At 41.2% G+C, this 26,061-nt stretch overlaps 1 protein-coding gene across 6 annotated transcripts; it reads right to left on the bottom strand.

Annotated features, from left to right (window-relative positions):
- Window positions 1-8,501: 8,501 nt before the first annotated feature.
- Window positions 8,502-24,114, bottom strand: rgs14b (regulator of G protein signaling 14b). Of its 6 annotated transcripts, none has more exons than XM_061685572.1 (19): window positions 23,972-24,114; window positions 21,608-21,629; window positions 21,320-21,471; window positions 21,143-21,235; window positions 20,822-20,965; window positions 20,555-20,731; window positions 20,358-20,439; window positions 20,174-20,271; window positions 18,639-18,875; window positions 18,377-18,453; window positions 17,946-18,072; window positions 17,619-17,700; window positions 16,750-16,805; window positions 16,044-16,134; window positions 14,321-15,695; window positions 9,712-9,772; window positions 9,546-9,623; window positions 9,421-9,474; window positions 8,502-9,353 (listed from the first exon to the last, which is right to left on the bottom strand). In XM_061685572.1, exons 1-15 carry the CDS (start codon window positions 24,014-24,016, stop codon window positions 15,448-15,450), a joined length of 1,731 nt encoding a protein of 576 aa, XP_061541556.1. In that variant the 5' UTR covers window positions 24,017-24,114; the 3' UTR covers window positions 8,502-9,353; window positions 9,421-9,474; window positions 9,546-9,623; window positions 9,712-9,772; window positions 14,321-15,447. The 6 variants fall into 6 exon arrangements, with proteins under 6 accessions (XP_061541556.1, XP_061541560.1, XP_061541557.1 ...); XM_061685576.1 differs by having other exon boundaries at window positions 16,065-16,134; XM_061685573.1 differs by having other exon boundaries at window positions 18,377-18,450.
- Between the last annotated feature and the right edge of the window lie 1,947 nt (window positions 24,115-26,061).

The raw sequence follows: 26,061 nt of genomic DNA, 5'->3' as shown, positions 1-26,061 counted from the left end.
TGAGGGTCAGAAAAGGGACATTTGTTTTCAGACTCAATGATCAGGCTCTCAGATTATTTTGCTCATGGTGTGTGCTACACGGTAGTATGACTGCATGTTCAGGAGGGCGTTGGTTAACATAGCAAGTTCCATCTGGTTGCCACCCTTTTCTCACCAGTCTACTGTTTTGCATGTCCTAGTCTCACGGGGAGACCCGCGTGATCACACACGTCCGCATTATTATTTCATCATTAGGAGAAAAGTATGTACAGCAAGTTCACTTAGGATTTTTAATGCAGATGTAGAGGTTTCAGGTGCGAGTCTTAGCCCTGGTGTTGTCATGTGGAGTTCTCCCCATGCTTGTGTGTAGCGTGTGCTATGTCAGTATTTCCAATTTTTAGTGAGTCAAGGCACATGCACTACTTATAAAGTTAGGGATATTTGACTTTTCGGGGAAATTTCAGGATGAACCTAAAATACACTGTAACCATTAAAGGTAAACTTAATTTGAATTGGAATGCACTTCATAAGGTAGACTGTAGTTGTAGTTTGCAGAGAAAATATTATTCTGAGCTCTCACCTCTCGGTGTAATGCAATGCATTTCTACATCATTTGGGACTACAACCACAATAACAAACATATTGTTACATTAATAATATTCTGACAGTGTTAAGATAGCTCTTGTATTGACTGTTATGAGATTGTTGGTTTCGTACCCTGACAGGTCTCAAAATGGTTCTAGTTGCACGAATGGGGTGACTTGCCCTGTGATGACCTCGAGCAGCTTGTGCGCTTCCTCTCCAGACCTCCGCCTGACACCGGACGCCAGGTGTATCAGGTGAGTAACGAGGCCGCCACCGGTCTCCAGTGGCAACATAACTAGAACCGACAGGCATCTGAAACAATAGTTGATTGTTGCCCAAGCACAGGCTTTGTAATAATTCAATGTTGACTCAGGTTAGCCATCAATGTGATTAACTACTCTGAATGATTGCATGTTAATCAGCTTTTCATGCCCCAGATGCTTTTGAATATGAAATGTAATGAGAGTTTTTGGTTTGAGGGTGCAAGTACATTATGAAACATTTAATAATTAATCATTATTGCTAGGATAAACATTAAGTAACATGTCATCTGTTAATGTGCGGTACTAATTCATGCCATCCATCCTTTTTCTATACTGGGTGAGAGCGGTTGTATACCCTGGACTGGTCGCCAGCCAATTGCAGGGCACATACAGACAAAGAATCATTTACACTCACATTCACACAAATGGGCAATTTAGCGTCTTCAATTAAGCTAACATACATGTTTTGTGAATGTGGGAGAGAGCTTCAGTACCTGGGAAGATGGACATTTTAACCACTAGGACACTATGGTGCCACCAATGCACGAAGTGGGTGCAATTGAAAGTCGTCGCACAGGGCACCATTAGGTGTAGGAATGCCCCTATTTATTTGTATAGCACTTGCCATAGAAAAAAAAAAGAGAGAGAGAAGTTTTTTTTTCCACAGTACAATTCAAGGTAGATAGATATTGGTATTGAGCTGATAGTTAAATAGTCATGAGTTGACGAATCACGTTTTGGCATCTCGTCTGCTAAGAGCCAGTTTAGAGAGGGCTTTCGACTCTCCGTCTGCCGCCGTCGCTGGACTATAATGCTCTGTGACGCAACATAATGTTCGACCAACAAGGCGACACAGTCTTTATAAAAAAAGTAAAACAAAAGTTAACATCCAGGAAACACCACCAACAATAAGATTGGAAACCAGGAATGAGGATGGTACAATAAAAGTAAAGCAATTAAAGGAAGCACTATGGTGGTACTAATTGGTCAAGAAGGCTGAAGCAAATGAGCTTTCATCTTTTTCCTTCTCAATGCTTTCCTCTCGCTTGCCTTCGCAACAATCCACACTTGAACTTTTCCGTATCTTCACTGGTGCTATTGTGCTCCCGCGCCACTCAACCATGACCAGGCCATCACCACTCATTGTTCAAACTCCGTCCTCTCTGCCAATGGTGTTCTTGACGGATGTACGGGAATGGGCGACCTGACCTTTGACACTATGAGGTGAGAGCATGGAAAGGTTTTAAAGTAATCTTTCTGTCTCAGTCATGAACACCCACCCAGTTTTCACCTGTGTGTGCTTCTCATTGCTTATAAAAAAATAAATGGGTTTTTCTGTGTGAGGGGCTTATGCATTAGTCAGAGACCTGTGACCTGTCACATTTCGCAACGCATTGGGAGTTCTAATGGAGAGGAGAGGTGACTGTCAGCAGTGGGCGAGTGGTGGCAGAGGTTTGCAGCTGACGGCGTCTCTAATGATGAGAGCTTGCGAGATGTCACTTCAACACAGACGCGCTACTGCCTGCAGAGTCTGCCTTATTACTGAAAAGAAACTAAAATGACTTGTTAAAATCACTCAAACAAAAGCAGAAAGCGCTCAAAGAATGTTCATTTATGAAGCACAGGATAAATCCCCCCTATCATTGCTGTCCAACAACAAAAAAACAAAAAAAAAACATCCTTTTCCAAATGTATTCATTTTTTCATCTAAAATGCAAAGAAAAAATATTGTTGTTTTTCATTATACATTTTTTAAAAATGTGCATGAACAATTAGTCCACAATGACAATCCTCAAAGTTGGAGACCTATTTTGACATTTTCTTCACAGGTCTCGGGTGTCTTAATTAATTGTCTCAGACGTTCTTCTATTAAAACACATTAGCACACATTACTTGCATTACACTTAACATCTACTTGTTACACTCTGGTTGAAATCACTTGGTTTTGGTGCTTGACAAAGTTACCACAGCCGTCGCTTGGCAATGGTGTATCGAGGAGCCTAGCTGCACAATCATGGGTAGAGAAAATGTTGGGGCAGTTATTATGTGAATTAAAATCAACATGCAAAATGGCTCACATTTTCAGAAATAGGCAGATATGAAAAGATATATTTGGTTATTTAACATCACACTTGAGTTGTAAACAAGCACTTCAGAGACCCAACTACTTGTAAAATAAAAGTCAATTTTCCATCATCGGTCCCCTCTAAACCTGAGTGTACGACTTACAGTCTGATTTACTAAGATCCAAAATAGTGGGTGCTAAATTGATTTTTCGCTTTAACGGATTTTGTGTGCTGCAAAAAAATGGTGGAGAGTGCTCTATTTTAAAGACGGTTTTCTGCTTTCAGTAGCGCTGATGGTTTCCACCTTGAGGCATTTGGGAGAGCACCACAAGCACAAAATGACTTTTGAAGTGATGGAATTAGGAACTGTTGGTAGAAGATTTAACCTGCCCCATTCTCCATAACATTGTGTTTAAAAGTACACTGGGGAAACTGCTCTGAGAGAGGCCAGCACCAAATGTCACAGTACCTCTGAAATGACCCAGAAGCAAGGAAAAGCAGCATTGTGAAAGGAGTTTTGTCATAGATGATATGACATGACTCCTTCTTGTGACTGGCTTCAAGTCAGCCCTGAGATCGAAACTTCAAAATTGCATTGCTGAATAACCGAAGTTGCAGTAATTTCGTTTTAAAAGTGTTGCAAATAATACTATAAACAGCACTTAACTTTTGTTTACATGTGTATGACAGTTTGGAATGTTGAGAAAATAATGCAATGAAAATATTTATTTTACTCCATCCATCCATTTTCTTTACCTCCTATCCTCACTAGGGTCGCAGGGTTTATTTTACTACTTTTTGAAAATGTTACTTAAAATACGTTAAATAAGTTATTTAATGTGGTAAATGAATAAAAACAATACAAAATGAATACATAGATTATTATCAGCTAATATTAGGAAAAAATGTGGTAAATGAAATCTTGATAATGCAGGGATGTCAGGGCTCAGAACTTAGTTGGCCCAAAAATACCGCATATGTCGGAATGCACTTTTACAGGTACATATACATCTTTTATTGCAAATTATCTGATGGATGGCCAAGAGCACAGGGGTCGTGTGAATGTGAGTGCGAATGGTTGTTTGTTTGTATGTGCCCTGCAATTGGCTGGCGACCAGTTCAGGGTGTACCCCGCCTCTTGCCCGATGACAGCTGGGATAGGCTCCAGCACGCCCGCGACCCTAGTGAGGAGAAGCGGCTCAGAAAATGGATGGATGGATGGATGGGTTTAAACAATGTCGCAGCAATGTGCGCAATAGTCGAACATGGTGAGCTGCAGTTTCGAAAAAATAAGGGATAGATTTGGACTACACGGATACGATCAATATTGGTACCTACAAATAAGGGATTATTATGAGAAGGAGATCAAAACCACTGCCGCTGATCATGAAGTTGTTTTGAGCTCGAAAAGCGAACAATGGGAAAAAGTGCAAAGCGATTTCAGACCTGTACAGAAGTATGATGTCATGAAGAAAGTCCCCATCTCTCTATATTGAAAGTGGAAATAGCCAAGGAAGAATTGTTGAATATTTGTAAAACACAGTGCACATCCACTACCTCCAGGATCTGGAGAGAATTTAATTGGAAACATGGTCAGATTCTTTATCAACTCCAAAGATGAGAAAAGAAACATGTCATGTTTAATTGGCCTTAGGTTGATGAGGGAGTCCTTTGAAACATTTCTCCCTGGGCTCGAAAAGTTTGCGGCTCCCTGGTCGAGAGGACATGATGTTCTGTGCAGGATGGAGGGCAGGAATGTGCTGGAGAAAAAAGCAGGATGACACCCAAGAGCACAGGGAGCACATGTTTATCAGCCTCCCGAAGCAGGAAAAAGATGTTCACTGTGAATTAGATGAGGACAAAAGCGGCCCACGTCGGTTCCTGCTCTTAAATCATATACACCGCGAGGCACCACCAAGCCTCTCCACCAATAAACATGCTGTCAAACTCAATAAGGAAACATCAGCAGCCTTTTAACGTCTCCTCTCATAAGCCGTTTCCTGCAGCTGCAGTGAGCCAGTCAGCTCTTTCAGGGACTCTCTCCACCTTCTACGGAGCAGCGACTCTATTCAAAGGACGGCATTTCAAAAAGAAGTGCCATTTCATCCCCTTTTCATGTCTGCTTCTTCAGTGTATTTCGGGGAACCCAGCCGAGAAGGAGGGGCGTGGGGGGCGCTAACATGTCTCTCAAAAGCAAAGAGGATGCAAGTGAGTTGAATCATTACAGCAGCCAGAATTACTGTAATTACAGTCAGCAGCATCATTATCGCCCCTATGTTGCATCCTGGCGGAGGCTGCACACAGGTCGTGACAGCATACAATGAGTCTGGGCCTTATATGTCAACTGCAGTCACTTTTAGGTGGGTGATATCATCCAAGCTACCTGCACAGTGCCCATCTATAGCTGTCTCTGCGTCTCTTTCTGATCCTCACAAGTTCATTCATTCATTCATCTTCCGTTCTGCTTCTCCTGACTAGGGTCACGGGCGTGCTGGTCCCTATCCCAGCTATCCTTGGGAAAAAGGCGGGGTACACCCTGAACTATTCACCAGCCAGTCGCAGGGCACATATAAACAAACAACCATTCACACTCACATTCACTCTTACGGGCAATTTAGTCTCCAATTAATGCATGTTTTGGAGATGTGGGAGGAAACCGTAGTGCCCGGAGAAAACCCACGCAGACACGGGGAGAACATGCAAACTCCACACAGGCGGGGCCGGGATTTGAACCCCGGTCCTCAGAACTGTGAGGCAGATGCGCTAACCAGTCGGGCAATTCTCCTCACAAGTTTCTTGCGAAAATTTATTTTCCTGCAGGTACCTAAGGAGACCGATTACTTGCCAACGTCCCCTCAAGTGTGCACTGCTTCTGATTTGAAGAACAAAAAGTCAGAAGAGAACTTAATTACTGGTACAAATGACTTTCACTCAACTTGCAGAATGAGAGTGTTCTTTTTTTTTTTGTAGAGCAGAGAGAAAAGACATGATTTTTGAGTTTTATCGTCAAACTCCTTTTCATCATCTCATCGTCGTTATTTATGGTTTCCCATGATGATTGTGAAGATCATACACAGTGGCATGTCAACTTACAAGAGATCTGATTTTTGAGTTTTTTTGTTTTTTTGTTTGTTTGTTTGTTTGTTTGTTTGTTTTAAGATACAAATTGAGGGCAAAAAGTTGAATAATGAGCGCTTGATAGTGGCAGGGAACATCAGAACAAGGAACAAATAATGAATAGCAGCAAAATCTCTACTTAAGAATGTCTGCAGTGCTAGCTTCATGCTAACACATAATGGGACATGCCATAGACAGGCTAATGAAACTAACATCAATATTGCAGTCGTTATAAACCTTTAAGCGACACATTTGAACACAAACATCCTCAAACCTATGTGTATGTCTGTATTATGCTGCCCCCAGGTGGCAAAGGCACTCACACTGAAAGGAGCAGCACAATGAATTAAAGCATGAAATCATGAGGCACAAACTGTCCCCCCCGACTTAAATATGTTATTTCTGAAGGTTTTATTTAGTACAATACTGAAGAGCTCTATTTTTATTATATTTTTACCAACATTTAAAAAAAAAAATGGAACAGAATTTCTGCCAAAATCCATCCATTCATCCATTTTCTGGGTGTTATGCGAGGTCGGGTCGCAGCAGCTTCAGCAGGGAAGCCCAGACTTTCATCTCCCCAGCCACTTCATCCAGCTCTTCCACGGGGATCCCGAGGTGTAGTCTACTGGGTCGTCCCCGGGGTCTCCTCCCGGTGGGACGTGCCCGGTTTCTGCCAAAATGAAAGAGCAAATTCATTCAGCAAGAAACATGAAGTAGACGCACTATTTGCTGTCCCGGGCCACATAAAATGATGTGGCAGGCCAAATCTGGCACCCAGGCCTTGAGTTTGACATCTGTGGTGTCTTTCAGCAACACAAACGAAATGAATCATAGAGGATGCACATCATCTACATTGTTTATCAACTTGGCCTCATTGTTAATCAGTAACAGAATTAACTTCATGATGCATGGTTAAAGCATGCGTTGTACCATGAGATGATTACTTATTTGGGCGCTGATGATGAGAATGAAAGAGCAATGTTTCGAGTAAGTATAATTTATTTATTAAAAAAAAAAAGTTGTATAATTTATGAAATAATGGTGCTGTGCTACATCGAACAGAAATAAGAGTCCGCCATCTAGTGGCAAGTTTTGCTCCCCATATTTTATAGTTTAGAGCATTTGCTTTTATTTTGTTTAGTTTTCCTCTTGCCAATGCAAATGAGAATGTGCTCAATCACCTCATCTGGACAAATAATGGTAAAATAATTGTTTAGTCTTTGGAAATACAGTGAATATAAAAAAAAAAAAAAAAAAAAAAGTCGACACACCCCTGCTCAAATGCCAGGAAAAAAAAAAAAAAAAAAAAACTTCTAAAAACTGTTTTAAAAACATGAATTTAAAACAAATAACTGAAATGTAGTTGCACAAGTGCACACCTTATAAGTGGGATGTGACGGTGTTCCGAATTAGCCAATCACATTTAAACTCAGGTTAAATGGGTGTCTGCCCACGCCTTCCACCATTTAAAGTGTCTCTGATTAACCTCAAATAAAGTTGCTCAAGCAGGGTTTTTTTTGTTTGATTTTAGTTTTTTTTTGTTTTCCACTTTCTAGCAGAAGCCTGACTGTTTTGTACCAACGACTGGTATTTGGAACTGTTGATCATTCCCTCCACCTGGTCCAAGGCCCCAGTTCCAGCTCAAGAATAAAAGCAAGGGGGTGGGGTGGGGGGGGAGGGAAACAACAAACAAAAAAAAACACCTTCAAAAGCACAATGCTACACATACAGTGGATCCAAGGTGGGGTGGTCTTTTGGTGATGAGCAGTGTTGTGTTTGCACCAAACATACCTTTTAGAATTATGGCCAAAAAGCTCAACCTTGGTTTCATAGAACCATGAAATCTGTCAAACGTGTGTGGAAATGTCTTTTAGTAAGCTGAAACAAACCAAGGATGAACTCTTTAGTCTTAAGGAGTACAAACTTTAATAATTGTAACTTGACTTACCTGTTTTGGGTGCAGTATTCAGGCAAGTGCAAAAATGAAATTAGTTCCACCTCCAACAGCACTGCAGTATTGATAGGACCCAAGACTGTATAAATACCATGTGTGGAAGTTTCTCCATTTTGCACCATGATTTCTGCATGAACGTTTTGCAAACTTTGACTCAAGTGGGAACTACTGTATTAGGCACAAGACACTAGCGACGTTCCAGGTAGAACGGGGTGATTGGTAATTTGTCCATCGGCAGTTTTGTTCTATCAGCAATATTGTAATCTTAACATGCATACCCCAGAGAAATACAACTTAACTCCCACCTCCTTCAGGCAAATTGTTTTCCAAGCAGTGATGAGAGCTGGGACTCTGAGAGGCATAAAAGCTCTGCGCACAGCCAAACTGAAGGTGAGGATACTGCTGCGTCGGGGAAATTAGAGTTGAACAACCCTCACAGTCTTTCCCCCCCTCCCCTCCCCCCTCCTCCTTACAATGTTGCATCTTCATTGTGTTCAGTGATGTTTGTGGAGAGTTTTGACAAGAAAAGACTGCTTTCTAGGTGCGCATCATCATTTTTAATTTAACCATGGCCTGACCAGATTGTATCTAATAAACAGATAAACTATTAAAAATGAACATTACAAACATTATCCACATATCCTGGCTAGATTCAAGTGACAAAACAGTCACCTACCACAATGAGATCCATAAGAGCTGAATTGGGGGGAAACAAATAATGTACAGGTTTGAACAGCACTGAGAGTGGTCATAATTGACAGTATTGTAAATCTGCACTGCATGATACTGAGAGTCGTTTGTAATGTTTCGTATCAAATTAAGTGAGTGTACCGTTACAAAATTAGTCCGGAAGAGAAAAGAGAACCAACACTCTCAACCCACAATTTGATAGCTTGGCAGTAATGACGTTCCTAAATTACACCTTCTGCTGGTAGGATGCCAGGACATACAGACAAAATATAGTGGCTGATGTTTTTGTTTGTTGCTACAAGATGCACTCAAAAAGGTATTCATTTTTCCTGGAAGATGACCAGACCACGTTCAAAAAGAAAAGTCAAAGCAGTTTCATGACCTCTCGGGCAAACTGTTGAATAGACCCAATAACGTCACCTTTCGTCAATTCACATTTTGCAGTGCTTACAAATACAACAGAACAGGATAAAAACTTGCATTACATACATGATCATCAGCTTAATGTTTATGCGTATGGCAGCTTACAGTACATTTAACATGCTCACATTGCCCACTTTTCCTTACAATTTCGTTTGCCTTGTTTTCCATGTATTCGTAGGTAGATTTGTCTGACGACAAGTTTACTTGGCTATTCGTTCATCCCTTTAATTCTTCAGTGGAGGACGAGGGCGTCTCTGAACCCTCAAGGCACTCCTGCAAGACAGAAATTGTATAAAAGGCATGTTGCAATGAAACACAGGCAATCAAACAAACAGTTCACCTTCACTCTGTCCAGCTCTGGTCTTCCTGGGAGGGATTTCTGTGAAGAAAAGGCCTGTAAAGAAAGACATGATCGTTTTAGCGTTATCAGCATGTGGACTTGAAGGACTCGTGCGCCACTCTCACCCTCTTTGACTGTTGAGTCTCCTCTATAGATTTGGAGCGGTTCTTCATGCGTTTCTGAGGAGAGGTGCTGGTGGAGCACTTGAGATAAAGGAAAAATATTACAAAAGAGAAGAAAAGCTTGTCTTATCAAGTAGTACCCTTAATCATATTACAAATGGGGCTGTACCTCATTTGTCTTCTGCTCCATGGATGACTTCACTGAAAGATGACCTCAATTGGAAAACTGCCTATAGACAGAGTATATTTTAAAATAACTGCAATCCTAATACAATGGATCGACTATCAGACAGCAATGTCCAAATTTGGTGACTAGTTTTTTTCCACAAATCAATATCGTTGGCCAGTCCCCATGAGAGTCTGTCATTTTTACAAATTACCAATTTAAAGTGTTAAAAAAGGTTTACTCTCTTTTTGACTATGCAATTTTAATGGTTTCACAAACGCGCAGTTTTGATTTCCTGAATAGTGATGGTTTTGGCGATGCAAGGATTCCACCCGATAGCAGCAATTCTTGGTAGTTAAACCAAAGTAGAAATGGACACCACACACCATGAAGCAGTAGAACCATGTAATTTTTCAAAATGACTACTTTTGATGACAGACCACAGATGAGTACAAGTGAGAAGGGATTACTTCTCTCACTTCATCCGGAAAAGGCCCCTTGGGTGTTCATCATGGGAAAGCCTGAATCAAAGACAAACAGCCTGGAAGACTGAGTCCATTCACATGATGAAACACAGATTTATAGAATACAAACCTTAATTCCAATGAAGTTGGAATGTTGTGTAAATAAAAATACATTTGCAAATCCTTTAACCTACATTGAGTTGAATACACAACAAAGACGTTTAATGTTCAAAACGATACTGTTCTTTGCAAATACTGTATTCACAGATTTTGAATTTGATACCTGCAGTAAAGCTTGGATGGACATGTCTACCACTGTTTTACATCATTTCCTTAACAACAACAACAACAACAACAAGCGTTTTGGAACTAAGGATAATAATTCTGAAGCTTCGTGGGTGGAATTCTTTCCTACTCTTGTTTGATGTACAAGTTCAGTTGCTCAACAGTCCGGGGTCCCCGTCATGTTTTGCGCTTCATAATATGCCACACATTTTCAATGGGAGACAGGTCTGGACTGCTGCCAGTCTAGTACCCATAGTCTTTTATTACTACATGCAGAATGTGGCTTGGCATCGTTTTGCTGAAATAAGCAGGGGCGTCCATGAAAAAGACATTGCTTGGATGCCAGCAGGTGCTGTTCCAAAACCTGCATGTACCTTTCAACATTAATGGATCCGTCACAGATGTTAAAGTTACCCATGCAATGAACACTACTAACACACCCCCAGACCATCACAAATGCTGGCTTTTGAACTATACGCTGCTAACAATCCAGATCCTCACAGATCGTGGAGTGAGTCATCGGGCCACGTTCCACATCTAATCTTGTGAGGCTCTGGACCTGCCACGCTCTGTCAGTCAGATGTAGGTGATAACCAGCCTGCTCCATTGTCACAGTCAGTTTGGGTGATGAAACTATTTGGAAACTGAAGCAGTTTGGCAGGCGTGGTTTAAAGGGTTGAGATTATGAATTGGATGTACAACCCAATTCCAATGAAGTTGGGACGTTGTGTGAAACAAATAAAAACAGAATACAATGGTTTGCAAATCAGTTTCAACCTATATTTAATTGAATACACTACAAAGACAAGATCTTTAATGTTCAAACTGCTAAACTTTGTTTTTAGCAAATAATCATTAACCCAGAATGTTATGGCTGCAACACGTTCCAAAAAAAGCTGGGACAGGGTCATGTTTACCACTGTGTTACATCACCTTTTCCTGTAACAACATTCAATAAACATATGGGAACTGAGAACACTAATTGTTGATGCTTTGTAGGTGGAATTCTTTCCCATTCTTGCTTAATGTACAGCAACAGTCCGGGGTCTCCGTTGTCGTATTTTACGCTTCATAATGCGCCACACATTGGACTGCAGGCAGGCCAGTCTAGTACCCGCACTCTTTTACTATGAAGCCACGCTGTTGTAACACGTCCCGAATGTGGTTTGGGATTGTCTTGCTGAAATAAGCAGGGGCGTCTATGAAAAAAGACATTGCTTGGATGCCAGCATGTGTTGTTCCAAAACCTGTATGTACCTTTCAGCATTTATGGTTCCTTCACAGATGTGAAAGTTACCCATGCCATAGACACTACTAACACACCCCCAGACCATCACAAATGCTGGCTTTTGAACTTTGCGCTGCTAACAATCCAGATGGTCCTTTTCCTCTTTGGCTTGGAGTACATAAAGTGCATGATTTCCAAAAACAATTTGAAATGTGGACTCGTCAGACCACAGTACGTTTTTCCACTTTTTGTCAGTCGATCTCAGATGAGCTTGGGCCCAGAGAAGCCGGAGGAGTTTCTGAGTGTTGTTGAAATATGGCTTTTCTTTGCATGGTAAAGTTTTAACTTGCATTTGTAGATGTAGTGACAAATTTAACTGACGATTTTTTTCTGAAGTGTTCCTTAGCACACATGGCAATATCCTTTACACAATGATGCGGGTTTTTAATGCGTCGATTGAAGGTCACAGGCATTCAATGTTGGTTTTCGATTTCTTCAGATTCTCTGAATCTTTCGATATTATGGACCATAGATGATGAAATCCCTAAATTCCTTGCAATTGTACGTTGAGAAACGTTCTTAAACCGTGGGACTATTTGTTTACGGAGTTGTTCACAAAGTGGTGAACCGCACCCCATCCTTGCTTGTGAACAACTGAACCTTTGGGGGCTGCTCCTTTTATACCCAATCATGACACTCAACTATGGAATATTCCAAAAGTGTTTTTTGAGCATTCCTCAACTTTCCCAGTTTTTGTGTTGCCCCTGTCCCAGGTTTTCAGGACTGTGTTCCAGGCATAAAATTCAAAATGAGAATATTTGCACCAAAACGTTTGAACATTAATTCTCATCTTTGTAGTATATTCAATTGAATATCGTTTGAAAGGGATTTACAAATCGTGTTCACACAATGTCCCAATGTTGGAATTGGGGTTGATATGAATGTTGCTCTTCCCCACCATCTTCAAAATAATGTCATCATCATAATCACAGCGCAATTCAAGACATTTAGTAGAACCAAGGAGTCAAGACTTGAGGCTGAATAAAATAATCCCAGTAAATGTTCCTCCCCTGGGTGCTCAGCTAACTGCTCTACAGTGCGAGGCTCCATTAGAATAAATGGATGCTGTTCGACCAACATCACTCATCCACTGTGACTGCTGATGTCATGGCAGAATCACATTTGTGTTGCCAGAAAGTCAAATGGGATGGTTCCAGGTCAATGTGTCTGTACAGTCCATTGAAGTCACTGAATAACCCAGTGGGACGCTCCCTGCAGCTCTCATACATCAGGTCCATTATGTCCACACTGAGCTGGTTCACTTGGCACACTCAAGGCTGTGCATTTAAGATTAAATGTACGCTATGGACCGATGAGACACTTTGGAGGAGCTCAACAGGATGGCTGAGTACATCTCCGACCAGTTTACTGAAGTAAGATGACCCAAATCGGGAAGAAATTCCCCACCTGTTTTACCAGGTCACTCCCAATGTGTGGATCTATAAATCAGAATGAAGAATCCTGCTGCGATGACACGGCTAAAACGATGGCGACTTGTACTATTTGCATGCACGAACATGTCCATGCTCATGTACAATGCCGTGCAAAGGGGGCAAACACCACAACAAAAGAAGGAGATCTGAGTCTTAAAAGCTAATGCGGGACTATCTGCAAGGCTGGGCAAACACAAAATGTTGCCTCACAGTCTCTTGCATTCTTTTCCCCCTCACCCATCATTTTGGGCTACACAAGAAGCGGAGAAGCAATGTGAGATGCAGTCTATAACATTGCATTAGTAGGAATATCCAGAGACTGTAGTTAAGAAGAGAGACCGGATAGCCGGCCGCCTTGACAGCCAACAGCAGCTTCCAGTTGAGGTCTGAGAGGCAAGTGAGGCTCATTAACGTCAGACAATGCATGTACAGTAAGTGCCCAACTCAAAGATCTTTATGATTTTCAGTGGATATAAAGACTCTACCCAACCCTGTTCCAATGCCAGGTTTTTGTTATTAAAAATATGAGAGAAATTATTTCAAAACCTTTTTCGCCATCAACGTGACAATCTGTACAATTGAGAGAGGGGGTGGGGGGTGGAATTTTTAAAATAAAAACTTTCATAAGTGTGCACACCCTCATAACTGGAGATGTGGCTGTGTTCAGAATTAACCAATCACAAATGCATGCAGAGCTTGAGAGACCACCCCAATGTGATGTGGGCAGAACCCACAGCAGCATCATGGGAAAGAACTTCAAATGGGACTGTCAGGGATGAGGACAACATGTACCCTGTTTTATCATAGCCGATCTCACACAAACAATCCTTTTGGAGTTGCCACTGTGAACTATGCACATCCAGGCTCAATGCTACACCAGTAGAGCACACTGATGTTCATCCACTCATTTCATACCATAACACTTGCGTATTCTTCTGTAAGACTATGAAATGCAAAATTAATACTGAAATGTTTAAAAATGGTTGTTCGCCCTAAAATGTAAAGGCTACACCATGGAACAAAGCTCATTTGGGGAATAATGGCTAGCTCATTTCAGATGAAAAACAGGACATAGTAAAAATTATCATAGTACATGCTAAACTAAGATATACAGTAGGTGAAAAATTAAATCAAGCAATCACCTGCTTTTCTTCCTCTTCTCGCAGACGAAGACGCCCAGTCAAGGAGATGCTCCTGGTGTCACTGCTGCTATGGAGTCTGTGCGAGGACACGCCTCTCCCTGTGCCCATTCAGAGCTTCACCGACGTGCCATTCGTGCACGGAGAGATGGATGGAGACATTTGCGTGCGCACGCGCACACAAAAAGGAGAGAGCATGCCAGACACCTGGTACGCCAAACAGGATCCTGTACGCTAATGTAGGACATGGCAGCTATCCAAAAGCACATTGATTAATGGAATCTTTTCCACAAAAGCAATTGTTAAAAGCTCTCCTCTGCAGTCTATCAGTCAAGTAAGAAGCATAAGAGGTCCTACCTGGCAATATATACAGTATGCCTATTAAAGCTAATATCGGATGTGCAAAATATAAATGGGACAGAGTAAACTTTGTATTTGACAAGATTTTAATTATTTAAAAATATGTCCCATGAGCAGTTATACCTACTAATTGACCCCCTGCATTACAACGCTAAGTGATAATGATAAACCTGAGAATTAAGATTGTGAGGAGATGACACCAGGAGGAGGACTATTAAAAAAAATTACATCACAGCAAACAAAACATTCTGGAAAAAAGACAAACATTAGGAAAACAAGCAGGCACACAAAATGGCATCCTTTTAAAACTAAAAATCAGCTTAAAACATTTTATAATCTTGAATTGAAACAACATGCAATATTCTTCAAAACCTGCAGTCCTGTGTAGCTATAGTTTATAGTTAAGCATTGACATTAAGGAATAAATGTGGTGACGTGAAATCTCATTAAAATACATGTGAATCAGACGCAATTGCATCACGGCAAGATACTTTCATTTCAGATAGATTAAAATATTTCATATGAAACACTGTACTTATAAGGAAGTGTAGTGTTTTATCAAATGTATCCTGATACCTTCATTCTCTTCTGCCTAAAGAGGTCAAACTTTAGCTTCAGTGGAAGTGGTAGCAGAATGCTGCCTGAGAGCTTATTTGTTCATGACTAAAGTGCTACAGGAAAATCTTTTGAACGCATGAGTGTTAATGTTATTTACATTATTTCCCTCCCCCCCCCCCCCCCATCCATCCCCATCCCACACGCCAAGTCTTTCATACAGATGTTTCCCGCAAATCTGTCTTTTGAGATTGAGCTGAATTGGAAGGTGGTGAGTTCTCAGTAACCTGGTCTGGCTGTGCAGTAGAACAGGTGGTTGTGCTTGACTCTTCGGATTGTTGCTCCTTTCCCAGGTCTGGGGGCAGCTGCAGGAACAGAGGAACCTTGAGCTGTTCTTTGGTGAGAAGACCTCGCTGGTCATCGACCCTGCAACACTGCGCCCTTGTCAGCATGTCCAGGAGCCCTAATGTTAAGATCAAGCACAACCTGGCATTCACTCAAATAGCACCAATTAAATATATATTGAGGTTAGCCACCACACTAAACAATACGACTGCAAACAAGAAGCAGCTCTCAGTTCTTATTTACGTTCTACACAACATTAACATCGTTACAAGATGGGGGGGGGGGGGGGGGGCGGGGGGCCCTCATGCATTGGCTGAACTTTCCCCTGCCGTGCAGCATGGCGCGTACCCAACACTCCAATGGACTAGTTGCCACTCCTCCTTTGAACTGGTGCAGATTGACAGTACAGTGTGCACCCCTGCTAATAATCACCTAGCCATCCTACATTACTGCTAAGGAGTCCTACCATCCATGTCGGGGTTCTTACTGGGCTTTGGTGGAGTCTTTGCTTTGTCAGTCTGAGGGGACAACCGGGTCTGAAGGCTGCTTGATCCTGCCTGGATCCAAGACAAAGGATGCACAGTTTGTGATCATAAATTACTGGCAGGGTTTCAATTCCAAACAAACTCATTTACACAGCATTCAACAAGTTTAGCTTTTTTTTTTTTTTTTTAAATAAATTGGAGGAAGGACTCCCATAGCTACCATTTTGATCAGTGTCATGGTTAGTGTTCTACTAGATTCTTATTCTACACCATTGTATGCACTATAGCAAATCACCATTTAGTCAGTTTGCAAATGTGTAGCTTTTATTTGGAAACCTAGCCTTATTTGCTTAAAAAAAAAAAAAAATTGCAATTTTTGTGCTCAGGCCAATCCTATGTCTTATATATATATATATATATATATATATATATATATAAAAGATATTCCTTTAACGAACCCCAGAGTGGGATTTCTGGTGTTACAACAGCACATCCGGGGTCTAACGGATTGTTTAAAACAAAAAAAATAAACTGTTATACGCAACAACTTTACTGTGCAATTAATGTGGAGTAGGTGTTAGCTACTTGCAGATTTTCACCATTTGCAGCAGGGCTCCGTCCCTATTCCCTGCGACTATTCAGGGGAAGACTATTGCAATTAATGAAACAAATCAGACACTGTCTCACCTGTGTGGCAGCAGCAGTTCCACTAGCTCTGGGGATGTTGCTTTGGTCTCTTCCATCTGTAATGTAAAAATCAAGTCAGTTTCTATTGTGAGAAAACAAGGTCACTTGTTTATGTTAAGATTCCGAGATCAAAAGAAAAGCAACTGCAGAATCTGCCTGAGGCATAAAAGCAGTCATTTGGATTAGGACAGTATGTATGTATGTATGTATATATATATATATAGATCTCTCTCTCTCTCTATATATATATATATATATCTATATATATAGATCTCTCTCTATCTACATACACCTTTTTTTTTTATGTAAACAATACAAATGAGAAAGGTTTGTAGTGTTGTGTTAAATTTATTTTGTTAAGTGAAAAGTGCCTTGATTTCTATTACAAGTCCATGTTAGTTTCAAAAGGTTGTATAGTTGTTCCTTTAAATGGGCCCTCTTGTGCCAGAGCCACAAGTCACGTCCTACACTTGGTGTGAAGTTGAGATGAGAGTCGTTGATCCAAAGTGAAGTTGGCTCTGGTGTATCAGCAGTAGGCAAATGGGGGTGTGAACGAGACATGGCATAGCATTCAACAAACCAAATGAGCTCAGACATTGTAGCCTTTTAGAGGACACTAGAGAGGCACACTTAAGAATATCAGAATAAGAGAAAGATTAACATCGATCATAACAGGAGAAAAAGTAGAACAAGTCAGCGAACAGGAAAGGTTTGTGCGGGGGTATTTATAAGCATATACAGTACAGTATGTAGTACGCATCATTAGCATTCTGGATCAAGTGCTTAGATAAACGTTAATGCAGTATTTGTGATAACCGCTAATACTGTACCAAGCTTTAAGGTCATAATATTCTAGTTTGCATTCATACCTCTGGCTTTGTCAAGCCGCAGCATCTTATTGGACAGTCTGAACACTGTAGTGTTCATGGTCACAGCCTCGTCACTCCCAACCTAAAACGTACGATAGCGCACCATGTACAGCATTGTCATTAGAATTACACACGCGTGATCATTTTTAATAAGCAGTCTAACGCCTCCCTACCCCCCCCCCCCCCCCCCCCCCAATCAGCTTAGGGAGGGGAGAGGTGCGTGATTATTACTAAAAAAAAAAAAAAAAAAAGGCTGTAAAAGTAGTGAGAGTGATATTAGTTCAACACCACTAATTTGTATGTCAAAGATAGAAGTGCCCTACTCACAATGGTAACCTGGGCCTCGTGAGGCTTTAAACTGTGTTTCTGTAACACTGTTGACAGGGCTTCCTGCAGAGTCTTACTGGACTTTGCCATGATCCCACCTGTCTTTCCAGTAAATGCATTTTCCAGTCTGAAACACACAAATGATTTCATGAATCATATCAGGTAAAAGCTACAGCTAAAGGCAGGGTAACAGCAACACGATATTAAAAATCAGTAAAGCAAGGGGTGCAGTTACTGAAGAATCTGCCATTCACACCAGCCAGTCTAACTTTACATTGAAAATCATGACATAAATTACAGAGACCGTGTCAAGTGTTAAAACATGGACATTCCCTCCAAAAGTGTGAGAGTAGACATGTTGCACATGTGCTCGTGTGAGTAAGACCAAATATACGGTAACACACAGAAATGAGTCAAGAACATTGACTCACACAAACATCACCCGAAGCTCAAGCAAAACCTGCTGATCTCTCAGTACAGAGGAGTCCTGGTCCAGCGATAATGGCTGCTGGGGAACATGGATAAAAATGAGACTTTCAGAGATGGCGGCATTCGGACCATATTTGAAAAATGAATGAAGCACGGCAAAGGAAAAGGGTAATCATCTCCGAACACCCGTTGTCGAGCACATTTTGGATCGGAAATACTTCTTCCCTCTGAAGGACTTGGTCCTATGAGCTGCCACGTCCTCACCTTATCATTGCCTTGAAGGTAGATGATGACATCTTTCAGTGAGAAGCCTCTTTTCTCACACAGGCCAGCCAGCATGTCTCTGATGGGCAGGCCATAAGGGGTCGGCGCGAGGGAGGCGCTGCCGTCAGGCAGGTAGACACAGCAGTAGCCGCCCTCCACTCCACAGTGTCCTCCAGAGACGCCAGCTTGCTCCGGGGAGCGAGGACACGATTGGCCATTCTTAAGATTTGGGCAAGTCTGTTAATTTGTAGAGGTCATTTTGAAGTTGAAGTAATTTTCATGAGTGTTCTATAATCACTGATTCTCAAACCATGTCCCACAGCATAGTGTGTCATGAGATAATTAGGTGTGAAGGCCAAAACAAAAGAGAATCAGCTGCTGAAGATCTGTGTGCAATATTTCATCAATTTCTGCAGATAGTGTTAAATAAGATTTCACACCAAGCACGTCAATGTGTGTAAAGAGACACGATCATTATTTCAGAATATATAATTGTTACATTTGGTGGTTTACCGTGAGATTTTTCTGATGTAAAGCAATTTTTTTACATGCTGCAGTATGTCTGTAACACTTTGTCATGTACTGTAGCCCAAGTGTAAGGGCCAGAGATATGACGAGGAGACCAGATACGTCAGCGCACTGGGGTTCAAGTCATTGTCAATTTCCAATTGTGTGCTATTAATATAGACAATTTGGAGTGGGGGGGGGCCCAAAATATAGTTTTACCTGTTAAAGGATATTACCATCTCCCTTGTAATCATATAGAGTTAAGTGCAACCGAATGCAGCACAATATTTTGGTTTTCTTGCCGTCCACGCACACGGAATGCGCCAACATTGTGTCTCTGCTAGTTCTGCGTTGCAATTGGCTGATATTGTTCACATCTATGGTAAGGGCAGCAATTTGAGCAGCAGGGAAATGCATGGTTGAGAGCAAATGAGTGGGTTGGAACAAGCGCCGAAAACTGTGTGGAGCAAAGCGCGTGGGGAAAAGCTGAAGAATGAATAAAGTTTTACTGAAAATATAATTCTGAATTCCATTCTTGCGGACTCAAAAAAATAGCAACGGAGGAAGTTGACGCTGGAACTCGAATCCCCAGCGTGCCAAGCGGAGTGGCAATGTGTTAGAGGTTAAGGATTCCCTAATAGTTGCAATAGTAGGAGGCATTTTGTGTTCATCCACACCTTTCATTTTATAACTGTTCACTCACTGGTGGTATATTTAATCACGCACCGCGAGTGTCGTGTTGTCACTCAGTTGTATAAATTAGTGGCCAGAGAGTGAGGTTGCTACTTTGAAATAGTGTTCTTCACCACAAAAGCATCTGTGCCCAATATATGCCTTTGGGGGCTTGTACTTGTGCCACAAATGCAACACTGTAATTAACTGGAGATTTATGCAGTAGTAGCGAAAGTAGTGGGAAGAGATCAGAGTGAATTAGATGGAGGGACGGGATGCGTCCCCCTGCCCCCACATCCCTTGTACTGTCTGGGCCCATGTGCAATATACACGTAGGACACTGCTCTACCACTGACCTCTGTCGGCCTGTAGAGGGAGTCGAGCTCCACATTACTGCTCGACTTGACAGCTTTATGCTCTCTGTGAGAAAGTGAAACATTGCTGTGGGATGCATCTAAGACCAGACAGAGGAAAATCGTGAGATCAAGCTAAATGATTGACATAAAAGTCTAATTTAGATGAAAAGTAAATGACCACCACCTCCCCAGGATCCTCTTTTCTGTCGCTGCTTATCAACGGAGCTCTTGCCAGCTGTAAAAGTGATGCCATCTGACTTCTTGCACTATTTGAGACAGTAATGACCTCATTACAAGGCTATTAAAACTCACATCCTGGATCAGTTTTGCAAACCAATTCACTGACTTTTTAATCTATCTTCCTTCCCTGCCTGGCGCTACCTGTTTGTCACTTAAGTTCTGGGTTCGATAAGCCACATCCTCCCAGGATACTGTGCGGAAAGGTTCTGTGGAGAGCCGAGGTAAATGTTTGCCTTCTACACTAGCCAAAGTGCAACTCTGGTAGAGGGGCGAGCGCACAAAGCGTCTGTAGCTGTCCATCTTCATCAACTTAAATATCTGGCACGCACAAAGGGAAAATAAAAACAGACAAAGTTACCCGAAGTACTAGTGGGCTGGTGTGATTGCATAAGGTCGTTTAAAACAAACCTGTGCTTGAGCCTTGTTAAACATATCAGGAGTGGGTTGTTCCAATTCTTTTTCATCTTTCTTGGCTGTGTCATCAATGTTGATCGAGTGGGGAGCGCACTCAGACAAGTAAGTTTCATAGATTGAGCGAGCTGCTGCCTTCAGCTACAAATACAACAGGTCCAGAGACAAATAAATCACATCGAGGCTACTGCACTGTTGTCACAAGTATAATTGTGAGTCTCTTTTCCACACTACAATCAAGGCTCATTTGGACGGTTCACTGCAACGTGATCCTTAATTCAAGCTCATCAGCATAAAAGGGAGGGAAAGCAGTCATACCTCCTCCAATGATGTGGCTGGGATCTTCTTGAACTGTTCGCAGGCTTGCCAAAATAATATGTTCTCTGCACTCACCTCAGATTTCAGAAAGGTCTGCAAAGAAATATTGCACAAGACTCTATACGCGCACGCCTACCTGGAGAGGGAGAAACAATGTGCTTATATATTGCATCTCACTGTAAAGTTGCTGACTCCACTGGGGTCTTCCAGCAGCTTCTCAAAGGAGACTGCCCAGCTTAGCACACTGTTAGCTGGGCAGGCCACGCCGCCCGGGGTCCCAGGGAGGCTGGAGCTGCTGCCTGCACAGCTGCGCGCAGACATATTCAACTCTGCTCACATCAGCAAAACACACACCCATTTACCAGAAAGGATAAGCGCAACAAAGAATGAGGCTGAATCAGATATGTTCTCGTGTCGTGCATCGACTTGTTCCACTCTGCGATTAGCAGGCACTTTCACGCTCACCTCCGTCTGACACTGCAAGGCTCTGTTAAGAGAAAGTGAAAGGTGATTTACTAAAGGACTTGGGGTGCATTCAAAATAAAGACATCTTTGATATTATCCATTTCAGAAAAAATAATAAAAAGACATTGGATTGCTTTGGTAACCTGTGTGCATTTTGCTCTTTAGCTACATATTGTATTCTAAAAAGAGAGCTCAATATAAATATGAAGAGTTCAAGCACAAAAGCAGACTTCGTTTGTGAATGGAGTAAAATTAGTTGGTGTGCGTGTATAGTTCCAGGTTAAAGAGAACTTTCATTTAGTGTGTTAAGCAGGTCAAAGGCTAATTTGGAAAAAAATATTTTTGAAGAAGTCTTTCAAAGATGTCTGACGTCAATTCATTACAAAACCAGAACTAATTTAAAAAAATATATATATCGTTCAAAAACAGACAAGTTCAAATTTTTCACATAACTAAAATTAATGTGAAATGGTATTATGCTTTGTAAAGATTAACAGGCGAGTATACTAGAACTACAACCTCTTGAAATAAACCTTGATCTTAACTTTAATTAACTTTTAATCCCAAGCCTTCAAAAGTGGAGGTCACATTGATTGCACTAGGTTATCTTCTTCATTGCTGCTATTCTCAAGAGTCCAACAATTAATTGACAACTAATCGATTGTCAAATTAACTGACATATTCTGATAATTGATTGTTTAGAGACAGTTAAACTTAAAATTGTCCAAATCCTATGATTTCAGCCTTTCAACAGTGAATAGTCTCAGATTTCTGTTTACTTAAAATAAGACATTTGCAAACATCTGCTTTTACTTTGGAAAACATTGACTAACATTGTTGCCGATTGACATTTTACAGAGCAAGTGAAGTAACTAAACCAATTGTTTGTGCATTTTCAATGTCAATATGAAATGTCCAATTTTTGGATAATGGGACGGAATTTTTTTCTCTTTTTCTTTGTCAAAAAAAAAAACCCGATTAAGATAATCGTTGGTTGAAGCCCTAATCCTCACGATCTTGTGGACCCACTTGATTGCGACCAATACTGGCAAAGGCTTCCTTGTAGAATCTACTGACCTGATCACTCACACCAATCGCACTTGCCTGATGAGTTTCATGACATCATCTCTCAGACCATTTCACACAATTATCATTTTACTTTCACTTTCGCGCACCAAAGCCATTATGACAGAGAGTTAATGAGAAATAGCAGGTGTAGACATGTTCGAGGACATGCATGACGTTCATAATGACAAATATGTATGGGCTCGTGATTGGCTGAAAAATGATGGTAGCTGAATTAAAAATGCGTACGGTGCTTTGTTTTTTGGATTTCATCCTTTGCTTGGTTTTGCTCCATCAAACAATGCTGTGACAGGCAGTCTGCTAGTAGATCTGTTTATGTCTAAATGGCGGTTGACAACTTTTGCGTTTAAACTCTTCATGTGCAGTATAGGGAAAGTGAAGCAGACAATAATTCAAAGCAGCACAACCTTTTTGGCCTATGGGGAAACATCTATTGTAACAAAAAATAATGTCCTGGAAGAGTGTGCATGATCTTAGATGCTCCCCTGTAAAACGTGTATATTTTAAACTGAAGTCTGGTTACTAGATCCAAATTCAATTAAAACAAAAACAAAAAATACAACCAGGTAGCTTGAGATGCTGTACTAGCACTTGTGCGCACAAACACAGGCAGATTTAAAAATGCAAAAACATGTTTAATGCCTTCGTTTCATTTACAGTTGCAACAAACAGACCATGCAGGAAGTGGTTGCAACACTGATAGTCGGCCCTCATTCAACATTTGGAGCTCAAGAAGCTGAGAACAAACCTAAAGTTACCGTACCTGCTTCACACTGACAGCGTCATTTAGTAATGACAAAAGACAATATCAACACCTGAAAACCACCGCGTTTCTTAGGAGTCCAGCAAAGCACATTTCTTTAACAAACCACGAGTACAGGCATCAGCGCTCACTTGAAAGGAGCCAAAAACAGAACAATTTGTCATACAACAGTCTGCACTGCCAATGACAGGAACATTCACATCACACATAAAAGCGTAGAGTGCCTATTTCTATAAATAAAAATGAACACGTCCAGGTCTTCTCCATTACATAAATACACAATCGGGCATGATCACACACAGCCCACACATGACAGATTGGCAGACAGGCCTAATGTTGTTTCTTGCTGTCCATTTTCAGCCTTGACACAAACGTTATGAGCATTTACTGTGCGTCACTTTAATAACATACAAACTGTTCAGCATAGTGACTGGAGGCCTCCTTGCTGCACCCTTTTAGTATGAAACATCCTACTATCCAAGTCAAACAGACAATCCTTTTGTATTCTTACTCACCATGTGGCCAACAGGAGTCCCTTGTGAATTACAATTCTTTGCCATGGTAACCAAGACACCGCACTTGGATGTCCAAGTACAACACGATGCCTGGAGACACAATCAAGTTCTCCACCTCGACCCCCAAAACCTCTTCACTTGGGTTACCCTGGTCACTTCCTGCCTTGGAAGTTTTACCATAGCAACAGGCCACAAAAGAGGAAGTAAAGTCACTATGATCACATCCATGTTCGCACCCAACGTCTTGAGAAACAGACAAATACAAAGTGTGCTTGTGGACTCCCTTGAAGCAGCCAAAACCACCACTAAGCCGTATGTCTACTTTTAATAGTTTGTCACTAGTTCTAGGTACTAGTAGGGAGAAATTATTGAAATGTTAAAGTTACATTTTCCTAATGTGAATTTGTTTAGGATGTGAAAGAATAAGCATAAAATATTCTGTTGTATGGACAGGTTGGTATAGTTTAATTAGGAAAAGAAATCATTTGTTTGAATTGCTCAAAACTATTTCTGTAGTTTTCACTTTTCAAAAGGTGTGCAGCATTTCGGCTACATCTTTCCCTTAGCCCCCTGTTTGGAGGGCCAAGATGAAGGGTTTAAAAAAACCAAAAACAAAACAATGCCCCTAAGACAACACTCTATTACCACAGCCTCACCGCCTGCTGGCTATGTTGTAGGCATCCTATCCATCGAGCATTCAGAGTTCATTCAAGAGTCCTTTAATATTTGTTATAGTTGATTTGCATTGAACAGGTCACTTATTTTTCATGATTTTGGACCCTTATTTTATATACGTATTTTTATTTTATTTTATTATTTATTCAAATTTGGCCAGCTTGTTATCAACCCTCCTGTGTGGTGTGTCAAATTTATAAGACATTTTATTTTCACTTATCAGGGACTGAAGTGCTTTGCCCACGATCTTGTGGCATCTATGGGCAATTACAGACCCCTTTTGAGGGAGCGTAAATAGCAGTTATGTGCAACTAACTTCCTCGTTCGGCAAAGCAAGACAGACCACTCCCTTCTGGTTCAGTTCTTTGGCAGAGCCCTACGGCAGGAGACTGGGACAAAGCACCAGTAGAAAGCTCAACATCTAAAATGTCTTTTGTTTTACACACGATGTCTTCAAGACCTCCCAAAGAGAACCATATCCGGTGTTCAGGCTTCGTTCATGTTTCCATATACATGTATAAAGAATACCGTACATTTATTTAACTTTTGTCTGAAGGTGCCAGTGATATGGAAAACAATATTCTTGCAATTTCTGGTTCAAACCATCACGTCATCAGCCTGGAACTTAGTTATCATAGTTAGCGCTGCACACACAGGAAGTCCACAAACCTGTTTTCAGAGTTATCCATCCATTTTTTGTGCATATGTAATAATATGAGGCAATCGTACATTTACATATATAGATTCACAGTCATAACGGCCCTCTGAGGGGAACCTCAACTGTGATGTGGACCAAAACAAAAATGAGTTTGACACCCCTGCAAAGTATAAACAATTTAAAATGTACATTTAACTTTCATTTTTTACATTAGAAAACCAGTTAATTAGTTGTCATTATAAATAAAATAAAAAAACTGAGTATATTTAACATTAAAATAATTCATACCAATTTGGCATGCATGTGAATGGTTTTCCTTTCACCCCCCCCCCCCATCTACAAATAATGTGGACAATTGGTCGGTTTTAAAAAAATCAAATGCGTCCCTTGAGCACAAAAGTTTGCCCGCTGCCGATTGATTTAGGCAGTCCTCCGCAGTGATACCCAGCTATTCGACGGCACCGTCGTCATAGCCGAACATTATTTGTGTGTCTGTACAATTAATTGAGCTACCTTTTCACTGTCCATTTCTGTTAACGCAGCTCGCCGCTTGTCACATCTTCTTATCTGCTTGTGTGCCACAACCTTCGCCAGGTGGGAGAAACGACGATAAAGCCCCTTGAACGCAACCATGCTCCGTCTGAATGGAACGTGAAGAGAGCCAGCAGGTAGGAATTGACAGCTTTTGATTCTCCTGATTGGTGCCAATGACACCTGACGTACGCAGCAGGTGAGACAGGATGGCTTGATTGGCAGT

This window comes from Phycodurus eques, chromosome 9 (genome assembly GCF_024500275.1).
Source record: "Phycodurus eques isolate BA_2022a chromosome 9, UOR_Pequ_1.1, whole genome shotgun sequence".
Classification (NCBI taxonomy): domain Eukaryota; kingdom Metazoa; phylum Chordata; class Actinopteri; order Syngnathiformes; family Syngnathidae; genus Phycodurus; species Phycodurus eques.
Note: the sequence above shows the minus strand (reverse complement) of the source record. Positions and strands in the feature narration are given on the sequence as shown.

Excerpts from the sequence above, each read along its gene's own strand:
- rgs14b (XM_061685572.1), bottom strand. The coding sequence starts at position 24,016 with ATGGCAAAGAATTGTAATTCACAAGGGACTCCTGTTGGCCACATG. Across the intron at positions 21,472-21,607 it reads CCTTGCAGTGTCAGACGGAG|AGTTGAATATGTCTGCGCGC; the intron begins GTGAGCGTGAAA and ends TGATGTGAGCAG. Across the intron at positions 20,732-20,821 it reads TTAACAAGGCTCAAGCACAG|ATATTTAAGTTGATGAAGAT; the intron begins GTTTGTTTTAAA and ends TGTGCGTGCCAG.